Genomic DNA, 18223 nt, shown 5'->3' on the forward strand with positions numbered 1-18223 from the left:
AGTTCTAGTTTGATTGCACTGTGGTCTGAGAGACAGTTTGTTATAATTTCTGTTCTTTTATATTTGCTGAGGAATGCTTTACTTCCAACTATGTGGTAATTTTGGAATAAGTGCGATGTGGTGCTGAGAAGAATGTATATTTTGTTGATTTTGGGTGGAGTGTTCTGTACATGTCTATTAGGTCTGCTTGGTGTAGAGCTTAGTTCAGTTCCTGGATATCCTTGTTAACTTTCTGTCTTGTTGATCTGTCTAATGTTGACAGTCGGGTGTTAAAGTCTCCCATTATTATTCTGTGGGAGTCTAAGTCTCTTTGTACGTCTCTATGGACTTGCTTTATGAGTCTAAGTGCTGCTGTATTGGGTGCATATATTTTTAGGATAGTTAGCTCTTCTTGTTGAATTGATCCCTTTACCATTATGTAATAGCCTTCTTTGTATCTTTGTATCTTTGTTGGTTTAAAGTCTGTTTTATCAGAGACTAGGATTGCAATCTCTGCTTTTTTTGTTGTTGTTTTCCATTTGCTTGGTAGATCTTCCTCCATCTCTTTATTTTTAGCTTGTGTTTGTCTCTGTATTTGAGATGGGTCTCCTGAATACAGCACACTGATGGGTCTTGACTCTTCATCCAATTTGCCAGTCTGTGTCTTTTAATTGGAGCATTTAGCCCATTTACATTTAAGGTTTATATTGTAATGTGTGAATTTGATCCTGTCATTATGATGTTAGCTGGCTGTTTTGCTTGGTAGTTGATGCAGTTTCTTGCTACCATCAATGGTCTTTACAGTCTGGCATGTTTTTGCAGTGGTTGGTACCAGTTGTTCCTTTGCATGTTTAGTGCTTCCTTCAGGAGCTCTTGTAAGTCAGGCCTGGTGGTGACAAAGTCTCTCAGCATTTGTTTGTCTGTAAAGGATTTTATTTCTCCTTGACTTATGAAGCTTAGTTTGGCTGGATATGAAATTGTGGGTTGAAAATTATTTTCTTTAAGAATGTTGAATATTGGTGCCCACTCTCTTCTGGCTTGTAGAGTTTTTGCAGGGAGATCCGCTGTTCCCTTTGTGGGTAACCCAACCTTTCTCTCTGGCTGCCCTTAACATTTTTTCCTTTATTTTAACTTTGGTGAATCTGACAATTATGTGTCTTGGAGTTGCTCTTCTCGAGAAGTATCTTTGTGGCATTCTGTGTATTTCCTGAATTTGAATGTTTACCTGCCTTGCTAGGTTGGGGAAGTTCTCCTGGATAATATCCTGAAGAGTGTTTTCCAACTTGGTTTCATTCTCCCCATCACTGTCAGGTATACCAATCCAACACAGATTTGGTCTTTTCACATAGTCCCATATTTCTTGGAGGGTTTGATCGTTTCTTTTTACTCTTTTTTCTCTAAACTTCTTGCTTCATTTCATTCATTTGATCTTCAATCACTGATCCCCTTTCTTACACTTGATCGAATCAGCTACTGAAGATTGTGCATGCATCATGTAGTTCTTGTACCATGGTTTTCAGCTCCCTCAGGTCATTTATGGACTTCTTTAGACTGTTTATTCTAGTTAGCCATTCATCTAATCTTTTTTCAAAGTTTTTAGCTTCTTTACTATGAGTTCAAACATCCTCTAGCTCGGAGAAGTTTGTTATTGGCAGTTGTCTGAAGCCTTCTTCTCTCAACTCGTCAAAGTCATTCTCTGTCCAGCTTTGTTCTGTTGCTGGCAAGGAGCTGTGTTCCTTTGGAGAAGAAGAGGAACTCCGATTTTTAGAATTTTCAGCTTTTCCGCTCTGGTTTCTCCCCATCTTTGTGGTTTTATGTACCTTTGGTTGACGTACAGATGGGGTTTTGGTGTGGATGTCCTTTCTGTTTCTTAGTTTTCCTTCTAACAGTCAGGACCCTCAGCTGCAGGTCTGTTGGAGTTTGCTGGAGGTCCACTCCAGACCCTATTTGTCTGGGTATCAGCAGCGGAGGCTGCAGAACAGCAAATATTGCACAATGGCAGATGTTGCTGCCTGATCGTTCCTCTGGAAGCTTTGTCTCAGAGGGGCACCCGGCTGTATGAGGTGTCAGTCAGCCCCTACTGGGAGGTGTCTCCCAGTTAGGCTACTTGGACATCAGGGACCCACTTGAGGAGGCAGTCTGTCTGTTCTCAGATCTTAAACTCTGTGCTGGGAAAACCACTACTCTCTTAAAAGTTGTCAGACAGGGACGTTTAAGTCTGCAGAAGTTTCTGCTGCCTTTTGTTCAGCTATGCCCTGCCCCCAGAAGTGGAGTCTACAGAGGCGGGCAGGCCTCCTTGAGCTGTGGTGGGCTCCACCCAGTTTGAGCTTCCTGGCCGCTTTTTTTTTTTATTTATTTACCTATTCAAGCCTCAGCAATGATGGATTTCCCTCCCCCAGCCTTGCTGCCGCCTTGCAGTTCCATCTCAGACTGCTGTGCTTGCAGTGAGGGAGGCTCCATGCGCGTGGGAGCCTCCGAGCCACCCCCAGGATATAATCTCCTGGTGTGCCATTTGCTAAGGTCATTGGAAAAGCGCAGTATTACAGTGGGAGCGTCCCGATTTTCCAGGTATTGTCTGTCAAGGCTTCCCTTTGCTAGGAAAGGGAATTCCCTGACCCCTTGCACTTCCTGGATTTGGCGATGCCCCTCCCTGCTGTATGAGCTGCACCGGCTGTCTGACAAGTCCCAGTGAGATGAACCTGATACCTCAGTTTGAAATGCAGAAATCACCTGTCTTCTGCGTTGCTCACACTGGGCGTGGCAGACTCCAGATGTTCCTATTTGGCCATCTTGGAACCTCCCCTACAGTTTCTTTATGTGTATATGTATACCCATAATACTCTTGTTTTTTGCTAGTAAAATGGAATGGTGCTACTTGTGTAGGTCTGTAACTTTTAAAAATGCCTCCCCCTACCTTCAAGAAGGTATCATGCTGTTGGGAAAAAAATTTCTGATTAATTAAACTTATCTATCTTTTATGTTATCTCCATTTATTTTCTTGTACTAACAACATTAACAGTAGCCAAATTCAGAAGTGACTGATTTATTACGTGGAATGCCAATTTATTAATTTACTATGTGAGATTTATTTGGCATCATAGACATTGCTCATTTCCTTGGGGCATTACCTCATGGATGAGTTATTCAAGAGACTGAAGTATAGATAAGAAGGCTGATTGGTAAGCAGAGAATGAGAACAACGGCAAGGAGGTGTTCTAACAAGATATTTCTTTCAAGCTAAGGTAGCTCAATTACTTGCTGTGGGGCACTTTCAGTCTTGAAAAGTAGCAGTAATCATCAAAGTGATAGCTCTGAACATGGTTAGAGACTCACAGGGTGGGTTTCCTGTGGACTCCTGACCTGAACTGTGTACTGCCCACCACTCCATTTGAGATATCTGACCAGGCTATAATACATGAGAGAGGGTAGCTTATCACATTACCCTTTCTTTATGTGAGAAGAGGGTGGATTGAAATTTGAGAAGTTTCCAAATCTGCCTAATGAAGACATGGAAAACATCTTTGCTTCCCCAGCAACTTATTTACAAGCACTCTTTTAAAGAGAGGCTCTGTGAAGATGGCTAATATATAAAGGTGGTGACAAGTACAGTGTCTCCAGACGTTGCTAGATGTCATGTCTCCTGGTGGCCAAAATCATCCCCAGTTGAGAACTGGGGAGCAGCAGTTTAGAACAGTGGTCCTCTGGTGGCACCAGGGACTGGTTTCATGGAAGACAATTTTTTTCACAGATCTCAGATCATCAGGCATTAGATTCTCATAAGGAGCACACAACCTAAATCCCTCACATGCACAGTTCCCAGGAGGGTTTGCCTCCTATGAGAATGTAGTGCTGCAGCTGATCTAACAGGAGGTAGGCATTAGATTCTCATAAGGAGCACACAACCTAAATCCCTCACATGCACAGTTCCCAGGAGGGTTTGCCTCCTATGAGAATGTAGTGCTGCAGCTGATCTAACAGGAGGTGGAGCTCAGGCGGTAATGCTTGCCAACCCACGACTTACTTCCTGCTGTGTGGCCCGGTTCCTAACAGGCCACAAATGGGTACTGGTCAGTGGCCTGGGCGTTGGGGACCCCTGGTTTAGAGGGAGACTGGTTTGAATGAAGAAAAGAGCTGGAGGAGGAAAACCAGATGGGATATTGCATGGAAGTCAACTGAGAAGTGAGAGTTAAGGATATTAGTTCTCAACAGTGGTGAAGGAGTATATAGGATTTGTCATTAATCGACCTGTCTTGGTCTCTACTTTCCCACTAATTATGAGACCTTTGATTTATTGTCTTACCTTTCTGATTGGGAATTAGTATGAGGATGAGATTAACCATATTACTATTGTTTTTAAAACTTGCATACTTATTTTGTATCAGTTATACTGGCATTTTACATGCATTATGGTGTATGTAAAAGTCTTCTGTAAATTATAAAATACTATAAAAAAAAGTGTTATTTGATTTGCCTTTCTCTTTACTTCTCACCACTGCTTTTAACTCTTTAGATCTTTAAAACTACTGACAAATACAAAATCTACTTTCGGACCTTGTTTTATTTTGAGATGCCTCCCTTTACCACCTTGCCTGCTCTTTATTTTCTGAGCTACCAGAAGCCTCCCTCCAACCCCTTGCAATAGAAAGGACACTATCTTGTTGTTCTTTTTCCTTTTTGTTCTACCAAATTTGACCATGGTTATACTTTCTAGGAATGATAACTTTTCTTTTATGCAAATATAGTTAGCAGGATTTTAAAGTTACATTAGGGATTAAAATATGGCATCATTTGTTTTGTAATGAGAATAAGTGAGAAAATTAGATTTATTAAATTGAAATAGACTTTGCAGGCAGATTTCTAGGTATGTATGTATTCCATATATTGAATAACACCATACAAATTTTTGGGAAATCTCGCTGGGAGACCCCAGTGAGGAACCTCACTTCTCTATCCAGGAAAATACCTATTTATTTCTTGTTCTTTTGTTTTTCTCCTTAAGTCAATTCTCTGTAGTAAATAAACTAATTTTTTTATCCTTAACTATATTCACTTTAGTCTCCTGACATGTAGGAGGCACTCACATGTTTTTCTTTTTTTAATCTACTGAATGAGCAAAACTCAGATGTTATTTATGTTTTGTTTCAATTAAGGATGTCATCTGATATAATTTTCTCATTCTCCTCAAAGTACCATTTCACTTCCAATTTAATCCTCAATCTAAGTACTGTAGACTTTAGGGTTAAGAGAAGCCAATTTGAAGAGCCATCTGGAGATTGTGGAAATCATTTCTGAGTTTCTTGAAGAGAAAGCTTACCTTTCCAGTATGAGGTTATTGAAGAAAATGAAAAGGAGAAAATGAGAAAGGCAACATAAAGAGACATGGTCAGAGCAGGAATAATAAGGAAGGTACTTTTTGTCTGGAGGGGTGTTAGAGAAAAAGAAGAGTTTCGGTTTCTATTTGCCTCAGTTATCTCCTGCACAACATTTAAACAACATTCAAATTGGGACAATGTTGGGAGATGCCACTGGCCTTCTCATTGCTTCACCCTGTGGGCCTTTTCAGTTCAGATCTGCTTCAGAGATGCCTCCCTTTACTACTGCCTGCTCTTTTTTATTTTCTGAGCTACCAGAATCCTCCCTCCAACCCCTTGCAATGGAATAGGACACTGTCTTGGTGCTCTTTTTCCTTTTTGTCCTACCAAATCTTACACAGACCCTTTCCATTTTGGAGGTCTTAAGGACTAACCACTTTGGGGAAACAGGCAGAGGTGAGAACAGCACTTTCCTGTCTGGGCTGGAATATTCTTTCCTTGACTATATTTTTCTAACTCTAGTTATCTCCTTTACAATATCCAGGAGTATCTTTGGCACCAGTACTTGGCAACTCTATGCTTCCCCATAGGCTGTTTTATAAAAATGCATTAATTAGCTGATTAATTGATTTATACCTTCTTATTCCAAAATCTGGTGTCAGGGATGCCTCTAGTCCATAGGGCATTTGGAGATATGAAATGGTGGACATACTTGATCTTTCAAGTATCCAAACTTGGTTCAATAAGAGGGCTAAACTGATCTTTTGGGTTAGAATGTCCCAGAGCTCAGACCTTAGATTTCTTTCTGTCTTTCCACTCATTTTTTAAAGGAGAGCATGTCCAGTACCATGGCTTTAAATACTACCTTTGTATTGTTGATGACTCCCAAATATACATCTGTAGTCCCCCATGAAGTTCAGACTCATTTCTTATTATGTACTAGATCTCTCCACTGGTATGTCCATAAATACTTTAAACTTAACGTGTCAAAATCAAACTCTTTATTCTCCATAATCTACATTTGCTTTTCCTGTAGCATTCCCAATCACAGTAAACTGTTGCTCAGGTCAAAAATCTTTGAGTCTTTCTCTCATATGCCACATTCAATTTTTCAGCAAGTGCTGATAGATACTTTTTAAAATATTATCTCAAGTCTGCCCACTTACCATTTCCTTCAGCATTACCATTCTAGTTCCAAGCCATCATCTTCTCTCACCTTGACCACTGCAATAGGCTCATAATGGTCTCCTTGCTTCACTTGCCCTGACCCCCCACTTTAAAACATAAATTATATTATAGTTCTGTGCTGCTTAAAACTCAGTGACTTCCCATCAACAAGGTCTAACCTAACCTGGCCCTTGACTGCCTCTCTGTCTTCATCCTCTATGAATATCCCTTTCACTCACTCCCCTCCAGCCACACTAGCCTAGCTTTCTTCAGTCAGCCTAGGAACATTCCCACCTCAGAGTTTTTGCATTTGCTCTTCTGTCTGCCTCGAACTCCTTTTCTCCAGATATTTATGTGGCTTGTTCTTTTACTTCATTTGGGTCTGTATTCAAATGTTATTTCCTCAGAGAGGCTTATTTCTTTATTAGTCATCTTGCTTCAAGTAGCACCCTCCTAAATTTGCTCTATAGTTCTTATTGCTGTTGTACATTATATTAAAACTATTTGTTTTATTATCTGTGTCCACACTTGAATGCAGTCTCCATGAGGCCAGGCAGGGCAAGGGCATTGTCTGTTTTGTTCACTGCTATATTCTCAGCACTTGGAACAGTGCCTGACTCATATGATATACTATATATATATATATATATAGAGAGAGAGAGAGAGAGAGGGAGAGAGAGTGGTAAATGAGTGAATTTATGAAAAAGTGGCTGCACTTATTCTTTGAGAAGGATTGTGAAGGAATGTCCAACCTCAACAGTGGATACATAGTCTCCAAATCACTGCTCCTGCCTCCATGCATAGATCAGTTATCTAACCAATGTATGCATGCTTTTGGCTCCATGACACTCACCCCTCTGAATCTTTTCTGGCATCAGTTCCCTCATTTACTTCATCTCACAGGCTGTACTTTCCTTCTTCATCCCATAAAAGTGGGTTTTTAAAAGAATTTTATAACAAATACTCATACGTAGAAAAAGCAGTTTTTGTTAGGATATGAGAGTTATTTCATGACAGCAGTGGTGAGAACAGAAAACAAGGTAAAAGAAATTAGACACTTGGAAAAATTTCCAGAGTTCTGAAGGAACTTGCAAATATTTTGGAGAGAATATCTTTGTGAAATCATAACAAATGGAAAAGGCAACAAAAGATTGCATTTTTTACTAGTTATAACTCACCTGAGTGTCACACGTCTTAACATTCATTCCAACCTGAGTTACAAGGTTTTTAAAAAGACAAAATGTGTTTAAAAAGACAGAGTTGGTAGGCCGGGCGCGGTGGCTCAAGCCTGTAATCCCAGCACTTTGGGAGGCCAAGACGGGCGGATCACGAGGTCAGGAGATCAAGACCATCCTGGCTAACATGGTAAAACCCCGTCTCTACTAAAAAATACAAAAAACTAGCCGGGCGGGGTGGTGGGCACCTGTAGTCCCAGCTACTCGGGAGGCTGAGGCAGGAGAATGGTGTAAACCCAGGAGGCGAAGCTTGCAGTGAGCTGAGATCCGGCCACTGCACTCCAGCCTGGGCGGCAGAGTGAGACTCCATCTCAAAAAAAAAAAAAAAAAAAAAAAAAAAGACTGAGTTGGTTAACAATGTGGTGAGGATATTTGTTATTTGATATGGGATTCAAAGGGGTAAGTGTCATGGAGCCAAGAGCATGCATACGTTGGTTAGATAACTAATCTATGCCTGAAGGCAGGAGCAGTGATTTGGAGACTATAGACAGCATCCTACAATTAATGGTTGAATAATAATAATAATTTCAAATACTATGTGCTAGGCATTATTCTAAATTTTTTTTGTAAAAAGCTATTTAATCTTCATCCTATGAAGTAGATACTATCATGTTTATTTTCAGATGAGGAAATAAAGGGACAGAGAGGTTAAATTACACTGTCAATGTCACACAGCTAGTAACAAGTAGCCAATACTGGTTTTATTCTGATTTCAGAGTCTGTGTTCTTAACCACTGTATTACTATCCTTGAATATTTGAGGTGGGTGCTACTGAAAATAATTGGGGTGACTGTCAAAGTTGTAGGGAGTCAGTTGTATCCTTAGCCTCAATCTCAAGAGTCACCACCTCCTTCTCAGTTCTCTGAGTCTACCCACTATATATCTCTATCATAGGTCTGGTAAACTGAGACTTTATTAGTTATTTGCTTTGATCTCGATCTTTTTCTGTTAACCTACTTTATTTAACCTACTTTAAGAATTATATTTGATTTCTTTTTGAGCCCTTAAATTTAATTTAATGCTTGCCATATAATGAATATTCAATTTTTGCTGAATTAAAAAAATGAATGAAGGTTCTTTAAGTTGATTACAACTGACCCATGGTAGAACAGTTTTCCTGTGAAGTAGTGAGCTACTGATCACTGGCAGTATTCAAGCATGGGCTAGATGCTTGAAGGGATGCTGCAGAAGGAACATCCATGTCATATGGAAATGGAAAATTAGACCAAGTTTTTTTTTGTTTGTTTGTTTTTTTGTAACTCTGAATTATCTGATGTTCCATTGAGTTAGTTGTGATTCTTTCTCCAAACATTTGTTGAGTACCTGCTCTATTCCTGACATTACAAAGATAAATGTGGCCCAGCCAACATATATAAGGAGCTGGTAGTCAATGAGTAATTAGGAAAAGAAGTGCTTAAGAGTATAGGTGTAAAGCTTTAGTAGATAAAAATAAATAGAAAAGGATAGATTTTAGAGATGTTTTGAATAAAGGTGGTAGGGGAGAAGTAGATATGAAAGATGTGCCTAAAATTGCCTGTCTGAGAATGAATTTGGGGAGTTAAGACCACATGCTGTGTTGTTATGGGGGGATTCTTCAAAAGGGAAATACCACTATTTGCCATTAAGGTATGTGGTAGGGCTGGATGTAATTCAGTAGATATTAATTTGTGAAGCATTTTAAATTTCTTAAAACAAATGTGCCTTCTCTTAGTAATCTCCAAGACCCGCAAAGATGATTAAGTACCCTTCCCCTCACTCTCTGCCCCTGTAGAGGTATTAATGCAAAATGGAATAATCTGTTAAGTCAAATAAAGGTTAGCTTTCTGGTGACTAGGACAAGAGTTCTAACAGAAATGCAAAGTGATTCTTCAGTTTCTTTTCTGAATCATGTGCCTGGAATCTGTTAGGCAGTGAGGAATGGTGGTCTGTCTTTATATTACCCTGGTCCCTCATGCTGCTTATCTTTCACACATGTCCAAATATGTCTCAACACAGAATCATCCTCTCTAGCTGGGACATGATGCCTAGGTGGGTGGGGGAGTCCCCTGTTTTGTTTAAAATCAAAGTTGTCTTTGAATTTGGCTAGCATGTTTGTGATTAGTTTACTGACAATTGGTTTTTTTCTTCTTATACCATATGTTATTCCATGATTCATCAGCTTTGAGTCTGTTGCCTTGAAGGTGAAACAATTTCTTCCAATGTTGATATTTCATAATCTCATAGATAACAAGCATACGCATATGCATAGTCCTTTCAGAAGTTTTAAACATTTGGAGATGAATGAATTATGCTGCCACAAATGGAAAGGAGCAGTATAAAATTATAATGGTGATATCCAGTCATCTTTTGTTGTGTGGTTTTGTGAACACTGATATTGATAAAGCCTGGATGCTCTACTATATTCCTTTATCTCTCCTTGTGAAATTGTTTCTGATATGTATTTGTTTATGATTTTAAAAATTTAACATTTTACTTAATTGCTTTGATTTACATGTATTTTAATATTTTAGACTGACAAGATCTTTATTTTTAGAAGTAGTGTTTAACTTCCAAATAAATGCATAACATTAGCTGTTTATATTGTAATAGTGGCATATCTTCTATATTTAATGTGTAGCAATGACTATTCAAACCTCAAGAAATGTTTTATAATAGTGATTTTTCAAAATATCTCAATAGAATACATTACATTTTCTGAATCCAAAACAAAGCAGTTATTTCAGCTTATGTGCTTTCTAAGTATTTAGAAGATTAAATTTCTAATAAACATGGACTAAATTAGGTTTCTTCATGTAGCTTTAATCAGTGCACTTATTGTGTTGCATCTTTTAGCCACCCTTCTCTTTTTACCACAATGTCAATAATTGTTTTTCAGTGAAGAAAATTCTTTATAATTTCATAGTGTAGATGCATGTGTAAAATATCTGTATAAGTTGTACATTTGGAGAGAGGTTTTTTAAAGATTCTAAATCACAGCATGTCTTCCTTCCCATCTCCCCCGCTTACCTGGTTTTAGCTCCTCTTTGGTTCAGGTGTGCTGGTGTCTCTAAGCCTTTCTGGGCCGCAGCTGGAGAAAGTGGTGATTGACAGAAGCCTGGTGGGGAAGCTCATCTCAGACACCATCAGTGATGGTAATTACCCCCATGTGCAAATCAATTGCCTACATGAACAGTGGGGCAGGAGAAATAGTGTGTCAACAGGTAGACTAATTATTACCACTGGGGACTTGCAAACAAAACAAGTAATTGCTTGTAATAGCATACTTACACCCCCTGGGACCAATACAAGTTTTGACTAATATTTAATATCAAAGTTTTTTTTTCTTCTTGTCAAGTGTTAAGCTTATGTTCTGAGTTGTTTTTTACTTTTTCCTTAAAAGAAGTGAGGATTGTTTTCAGAATAGGGTTTTGTTTTCATTCTTTCAAAGTTAGTTCTCTAGAACTGGTACTTCAAATATATATTTCATTTCCAAATGAATTTTGAATAAATAACACAAATATACCAACACAGCCATCAGTAAACAGTTGATGCTTTGGCTCTCATAGGAAGATTCTTTGTTACTAAAATCTTATGAATACTAACTTTTGAGAGATTTTGGGCTATATTTTCTAAATAGTAAAGATCAATGTCTAATATACTGGATAGTCAGGTCCTATTAAGTGACATCACAATAAGTCTGTAATTGGTACAAAGCACATAAGAAAAAGATATTAAGCCAGTTATTGAATAGGAAGGATACTGATATTTATTGAGCCAAAAGGCTCCGTATGCTGGGTTCCTAACCTACCTATTTAATACAAGAAAACAATTGTATAAGGTATAGTTGTTTCCATTTTTACACATAAGGAAACTGAAGCTGAGCTACTCAGGAACATGTCCAGAGTCATATAGCTAGAAAGTGACTGAGATGAGATTTGAATACAGGTTCTGGCTGCGAAGCCCATTTTCTTTTCACTATACTGTGCTGACTCCTGAATTTTTAAAGATTATATTCTTTTTTTCAAGGTAAAAAGGTTGAGAAACATTGTATTATCATGATAGATTGAAAATGGTAAGTATCTTAAATTTAGTAATCAAAGGAAGTATGTCCTAGTGGAAAGGACAGAGGTGAGAATAAAGAAATCGTCCGTCTGCTGTGTTCTCTCACTAGCTACCTCTGAATAAATCAGACACAATCACGTCATCTTGAAGAAAAGAACTCTGCAGGATGGCTATAATTAGCAACATTACTGATAGTAATAAGCTGGGGGTAGGATTGTAAGCATGCCATTTCCCCTTCCTTACAGGAGTAAGGTGCTGAGGAAGCTTCCCTGTAGAAGAGGTTCCATTTTCATATGTCTAATTATTGACCCCTTTGTTGGTACTGCAAATAAAATACGGGCTGTGATAATTTTGTTATATTGATGCTCCTCAATGAGAAATAAAAGGAGACTTTTCAGCACAATTTGTGTCTCTGAGTTATCCCTTTTCACATATTTCTTTTATTTGTACCCAAAATAATACACTCTCATGGGAACATGGTAACAATGTGATTTCTTGGCAGTTCTCCAGATTCTCTTGTAATTGTGTAGATCCACTGTTGGTCACTGTTTGCGTGGTCAGGGGTGTGAAAGTAAAGGAAAATGTATAAAACATTTAATAATTTCTTTATGCTAGGAACAATGCAAAGCATTTCTCAAATTCCTGTAGCATGTTTTTATCAATAATTTTATGTAACATCAATAGCCCTTTATATAATCCACAAATATTAGTTATTTACCTACTTGTGTGCTTAATGACAAAGCTGTAGAAATTGCTAATTTTCATTAATATTAATTTATGTAATGTACATATTGGGTATAATATGCTTTATTTCATCCAGCTTGTATACCCCTAAAAGAAGATGCATTGATGAAAATTTTTTAAATAAAGAGACTGGTTGAGAACACTGATCAGTATCCCCTAATAAATCCACTTTATCCTCAGATGGTTTCTATCATATAAACATAGGATTAAAGTCTTAGCACGAATAAAATGGAATGTTTTCATCTCTACATTCAGGTGTGAAATAGTTTTTTAAAAATACCTTTATAGCCCTGGTTCTAAATACATCTCATCCAGTGGTGGTCCCCAAACATCAGTGTATATTGAAATAGTCATAGGAAAAAAAATCATACATGATTAGATTGATAATTATTGTTTATTCCTAATATCTTTAATATTTTTATAAAATGCTATAATATTCAGGAGACTTTAGTGATTTCAATTAATATGTATGTTTGAAAATAGCTTTTTGTAACATTTCAGTGGAAAAAATCTATCCATTATTTTATTCTAACTTGGTATTATCTAATTATGGTTTTTAGCTCTTCTCACAGACAGTTTTATCATCTTATCATTTTTGGCACAAAACAAGCTATGTTTTATTCAGTTTACCAAGAAGATGGATTCTTCTGATGTAAACAAAAGACTGGAAAAACTCTCAGCCTTGGATTATAAGGTAGATAATTTGATTTATGTAGTCATATTATTAATTATTAAGGTATATGAAAGTATCTCATAAGTTGGTATGCTGCTCATTATTCTTAAACATTCTGGATTTCAGAAACACTGGAAATATTACAGGATTAAGCTTAATTAACTGCAAACAGTGGCCATTCTAAGTTTTCTTTTATACTCTCACTATGGGGGGATGTCTAACAATGGCATGTTTGGAGCAATTTATATAGTATTTATAGACGTCAAAGACAGATAATAGAGGCAAGTTACACTTTGAAAATGGTTTTCATGCTAGTGGTAGTATATATACCATTCTCATTTTCCCCTAAGACCCCATATCATCTTTCTAGGGTAGGATAGCTGCTCTGGTTTCCACTTCACAAGAAATGAAAGAAAGAAGAAGGCACTTTCAAAGGTTAATAGAAAAGTGTAATAAATAAGGAGGGGGAAGAACCCTCCCCTTCCAACTATAACTGGACAAAATGCAAAAAGAAATCTCCTTCATGTGTTAGTATCTCTCCCTTCACTAACTCCAGGTAATTTGTTTCCTTCCTGTATCAGGGGCTTTACATCTGTTAAGGCAGAATTATTATTTTAAGTGATGTGTTTAAGTTTTGCCACATTACATTTTAACTGCTGGGAAGGCATATTCTCTGCTAGGATGAGTATCTAATACATTTTCCAGGCTGTTTCAGTTCAAGGCCTCTTTTCAGCAGTGACTTGTGTTTGCAAGATTGATCCAACCTCTGTGATGTGGATTTGAGACAGTTCACTGTTCACTGGGAACAGAGCTGATACACAGCTTCCTTAAAAAAGATGCACACTTACGCCATACCTGGAGCATCTACAGCAAGAGCAAAGAGTTTGAGAAGCTAGCTCTGTAGCTTGAGATGTGTGTGTGTTTTTGGCAAACTAGTATTTAACCTAACCCTTTGCCTTTTGGGATTATTACTTATGAATGAGATGGTGGTAGTGTGGGAGGATTTAGTTTTATTTAGTAGAAACATTTATTCTGAAAAAAAGATTTTTAATGTAGAATAAAATAAATGAGTTTTTCATTGTGGTAATAAACTACCATCTAGTTTTGTTTGCCAGCTTTGTGAAACTTCTGTAAAACCTTAATATAGATTTTTTAAAACTGGAAATTAGTGCTTATTATATGTGGTTAGCCAAAACAAAAATAGTATTATCATTCTTAAAAGGATGTTAGTTCTAGAACGGCTAACTCCAGATTTACTTGAAATACTGTTTACTTACTAAAATTGATCGGTCTTTAAAATGCACTAGTGTGCATTAACTCAAACCATTTAAAGTAACTGTATATAAAATTTTGGATGACTAGTTTCTTTATCTTAGGTGTGATAGCTTGATAAAATCTTCTCAACTGAAGAGTAGTAGCTACCTGAGAACAGAAAGAAACTGTAAAGATGTCATCTTTTCTTATGAAAAGATGTGGAAAACAGATCTAGCATTTGGGTCCTTAAACCTTAAGTAAGGGAATTACTTACTTGCTTATTTGAATATGCCTTTGGATTTAGGAAAATAGGAACATTGGCACTCCATGTCATTTCTGTACATTAGGGAAGTAATCTGTTTCCCTTTGGAAAGCTCATTAATTTCATTTCCTGGTTTAATATTTTAAAAATATATTTTTAATATTTAGTCAAATCTGCTATTTGTCCATTGGAAGGATATTTTAAGAAATTTGTTTATTTTACATTCCCTCTTGGTCATCATGACAGAGTACTGATAATATTAAACTCATAGGAAACATGAAATTTCCTAACATTTCATAACGTAAGTGATTTGCATTTTGTGACAACTGAAAATGTCAGTCACTCATTGTAACTCAATTTCGTCATCTCGAAATTCATAGGTAACATACTTATGCGGCAAATCAGACGTCAAAATAATGTATATGTATTTTTAAGTACTTAGCAATTTCATTGTGGTATTTCTCTCGAATAAGAAGACTTAAAGCAATGATATTGAGAGCTTAAATATAAGAAATTATACTTAATAGCATAAAGTACATCTGTGTTGTCTGTCATTGCCCATTTGGATTTTAAAACAAGGAAGTGGTATAGAGTATGGTACTTTTGCTTTTCTTTACAGCTGTACCATAGTTTAATTCTTTCAGATTGACATAATTTTGGCAAAGAAAATTGCAGGGTAAACATCCTTAAACTATTGACCTTTAACAAGTTTTCCTGTCTACATCTGAAAAATCCGATTCAATTTATTTAACAGTGAAGGGACACTGCGAGGAGTTAAATGTTTACCATGAGAGAACAACACTGGTAATTACTTTGATTTCGGTTCCTTTTGATGTGCATTCAGAGGATGAAGAGGTCAATAATATTATGGCCATGCAAATAGAAAAGGGTTCCTTTTGACCATCTTGAAAAAAACTAGCAGAGGATTATTAAAGCATTAACCTTGGTTTTAATGGCCTTGGTTGAGTGGTGAGATCACAATTTGGATGAGCCTGATTATTTACTAAATACAATACATAAATGCAACGGGTTCTTAACACCCATTGCACTCTGGCATTATCGCATTACTGCCATCCTTTGTTGCCTTGCAGACAGGAATATGAAAGCAATCTGTCATGTAGTGAGACTGGCTCCAGAAGCATTTCTCTGATAAGAAGACCCCCTGCCCTTTGCTAGTGTCTGGTCCAGTAGGCTTAGCCATGCGCTTAATCCCCAGAAAGTGGTTCGATTATTGCTGACCAGCAATGGCAAGATAGTTTTTTTTTTTTCTTCCAAGCTATCAACCTTCCATTAATTCCTTAAGCAGAAATACGGTGCAATCTATATTTCCTTGGCATGTGTCACACAGATGGTGCCGTGCTTATGTTTTCAAATAACCATGTTCCAAAATAACATAGTTTGAATAATAAATTATACAAATCCTGCCTAAGAAAGAGAAGCATAATTCTCAGAAGCTGCATAAACTTTTATGCATGATGCTATGGCTTATCCCTTTTATGCAGAATATATGTGTATACGTCGCATATATTCTTTAAAGAGATATTTGCCTCAAGTTGTTTTTCCTTTTTTTGTTGTCAGTCATTGTTAACATGTTATGTCTTAAACAGTAGTGAGACACTCTTGGTCAGCAGTACTGAACTTGTCATTTTATACAGCTGGTCCTAAATCCTATGTGTAGGTCGATGCTGTCAAGCAACCATGACTGTACATTTTGGTATTGATTGAAATTGCTACATTCAATTCCTTCCTAACTCACATTTCTTCTTTTCCTTCCTTTGCTAAAAATGGGGAGAATTTTGAACATATGTCTTTTTTATATATGTGTCAGAAGAATTTGGTAAATTCTGACACCTTCTTAAGCACATGTTTAACATGCATATTGACTTGCATGTAACTACATTTCCAGATGCTTTAATTTTTGTAATACTTGAGGATTTTGCATCTTTTAAAGAAATGTTTCATGTATGCTTTTTTTTTTAATCATTAGATTTTCTATTATGAAATACCTGGCCCAATAAACAAGACAACAGAGCGACATCTAGCTATCAACTGTGTTCATGATAGAGTTGTTTGCTGGTGGCCACTGGTCAATGATGATGCTTGGCCTTGGGCCCCTATTTCTTCTGAGAAGGACAGAGCCAATCTACTCCTCCTGGGTTATGCTCAAGGAAGACTAGAGGTAAATCTAAAACAAATATGTACATTTTAATAAAGTGTAAATAAAATAGGATTATTAGATTTTCTATTCTGAAATAAATGTGAATTATTTTTTACCTATAATTTGTTTTTTCAAATGTTCAAAAAAGGAAATTACATATGAAATGAGATCCTAAAAAATATCATATCTAGAAGATACCCAGACAATTCCAGGGCTGGCTAGAATAGTATAGTAATTAAGAGTCTAGGCTTCCAGGTTCAAATGCTAGCTCTGCCACTATGTAACTTCCTGTCCTTGACCAAGTTACTAATTTGTATGTGCTATAGTTTCATTATTTGAAAAACATGGTTAGTGATGATAAATGAGTTAATACATGCATTTAGAGCAATATCAATATATAGTAAGCCCTGATTCACTGTTCACTATTATGACTCTTGTTATTATCATTATTAGTTCTATTGTTACTGTTTACTCATGATATCATGCCTGTGAAAGCTTTTATTACCACTTACTCTCTTCAAACCTCTGTCAATTAACAAACATTAGTTAAATGCCTATACTGTGTAAGTCCCTGTCGTGCCAGACCACATTTGGGGCAAGGATATTTAAGGAGAGCTATAGATTATAAGGTGAGGACAGTATCCTCTATCAATTCATGATAATGGTTTGATCATTCATTCATATATGTGAACCTATGTGTTTTTTCAGTTTGTGCTAGTACTTTGGTTACAAAATTCTCTGTTTTTGTTGTATTATAACTGTAAAAAACAAGCTCCCTCTCCCCCACTTTCTTATGTAGGTAAAATAGTATGTTCCTGTATTTGCCTCTAAATCAATTATCTTTTAGACTTTTAAGGAGTATTTCCCAGAGTCAGCATTTGAGATAAGATGAGTAAGTTTAAGTTTTCTCTATCCCTACCTACCTCTCCTGGTTTTATAAACTTTCAGGCTGTCTTTTTAAGACTGAAGAGTCCTGAAATTTGATGTGTAATATATATGTATGCATGTATATATGTCTTCTGTAAAAATCCTCTTAATCACCTATAGATTTTTTAGTTTCCTTTTTCTAGAACTTTTCTAATTCTGTTACAGTGAGTAAAATCACTTGTAGTGATAAAGGTGTGGATTTTATGAGGCTAAATAAGTGCTCTATTCCTACTCACTTCCTGTTCATGACCAGTATTTTCTTGATCTTGAGTTCAGAAGTTCATTGAATAAAAGACTTTCTTAAAATGACTTAATGTAATTAAGATAATTAGAATTCAATTAAATGGGTGTCTTATAATAAAAGTAAAAATAATTAAATTAGCTTTTAGTTATATATTTTACAAATTACTTTTCTTTGAAATGAGTCCTTATATGAAATTAGGGCTGTCCTAAAAGGATATACATAGTCTA

The 18223-nt window shown here is 36.7% G+C and overlaps 1 protein-coding gene across 1 annotated transcript in view; it reads left to right on the forward strand.

Annotated features, from left to right (window-relative positions):
* The window catches only part of LOC105513818 (WD repeat-containing and planar cell polarity effector protein fritz homolog), a gene marked incomplete at its 3' end in the record, with an annotated part of 360743 nt that overhangs the window by 147810 nt on the left and 194710 nt on the right, over positions 1 to 18223 (forward strand). The window contains exons 7-9 of the mRNA XM_011944849.1: positions 10710 to 10824; positions 13039 to 13172; positions 16655 to 16846. Of these exons, the coding sequence (XP_011800239.1) occupies positions 10710 to 10824; positions 13039 to 13172; positions 16655 to 16846 (441 nt within the window). The remainder of the gene's footprint in view (positions 1 to 10709; positions 10825 to 13038; positions 13173 to 16654; positions 16847 to 18223) is intronic.

Source organism: Colobus angolensis, unplaced genomic scaffold (assembly GCF_000951035.1).
Source record: "Colobus angolensis palliatus isolate OR3802 unplaced genomic scaffold, Cang.pa_1.0 Scaffold105, whole genome shotgun sequence".
NCBI lineage: Eukaryota > Metazoa > Chordata > Mammalia > Primates > Cercopithecidae > Colobus > Colobus angolensis.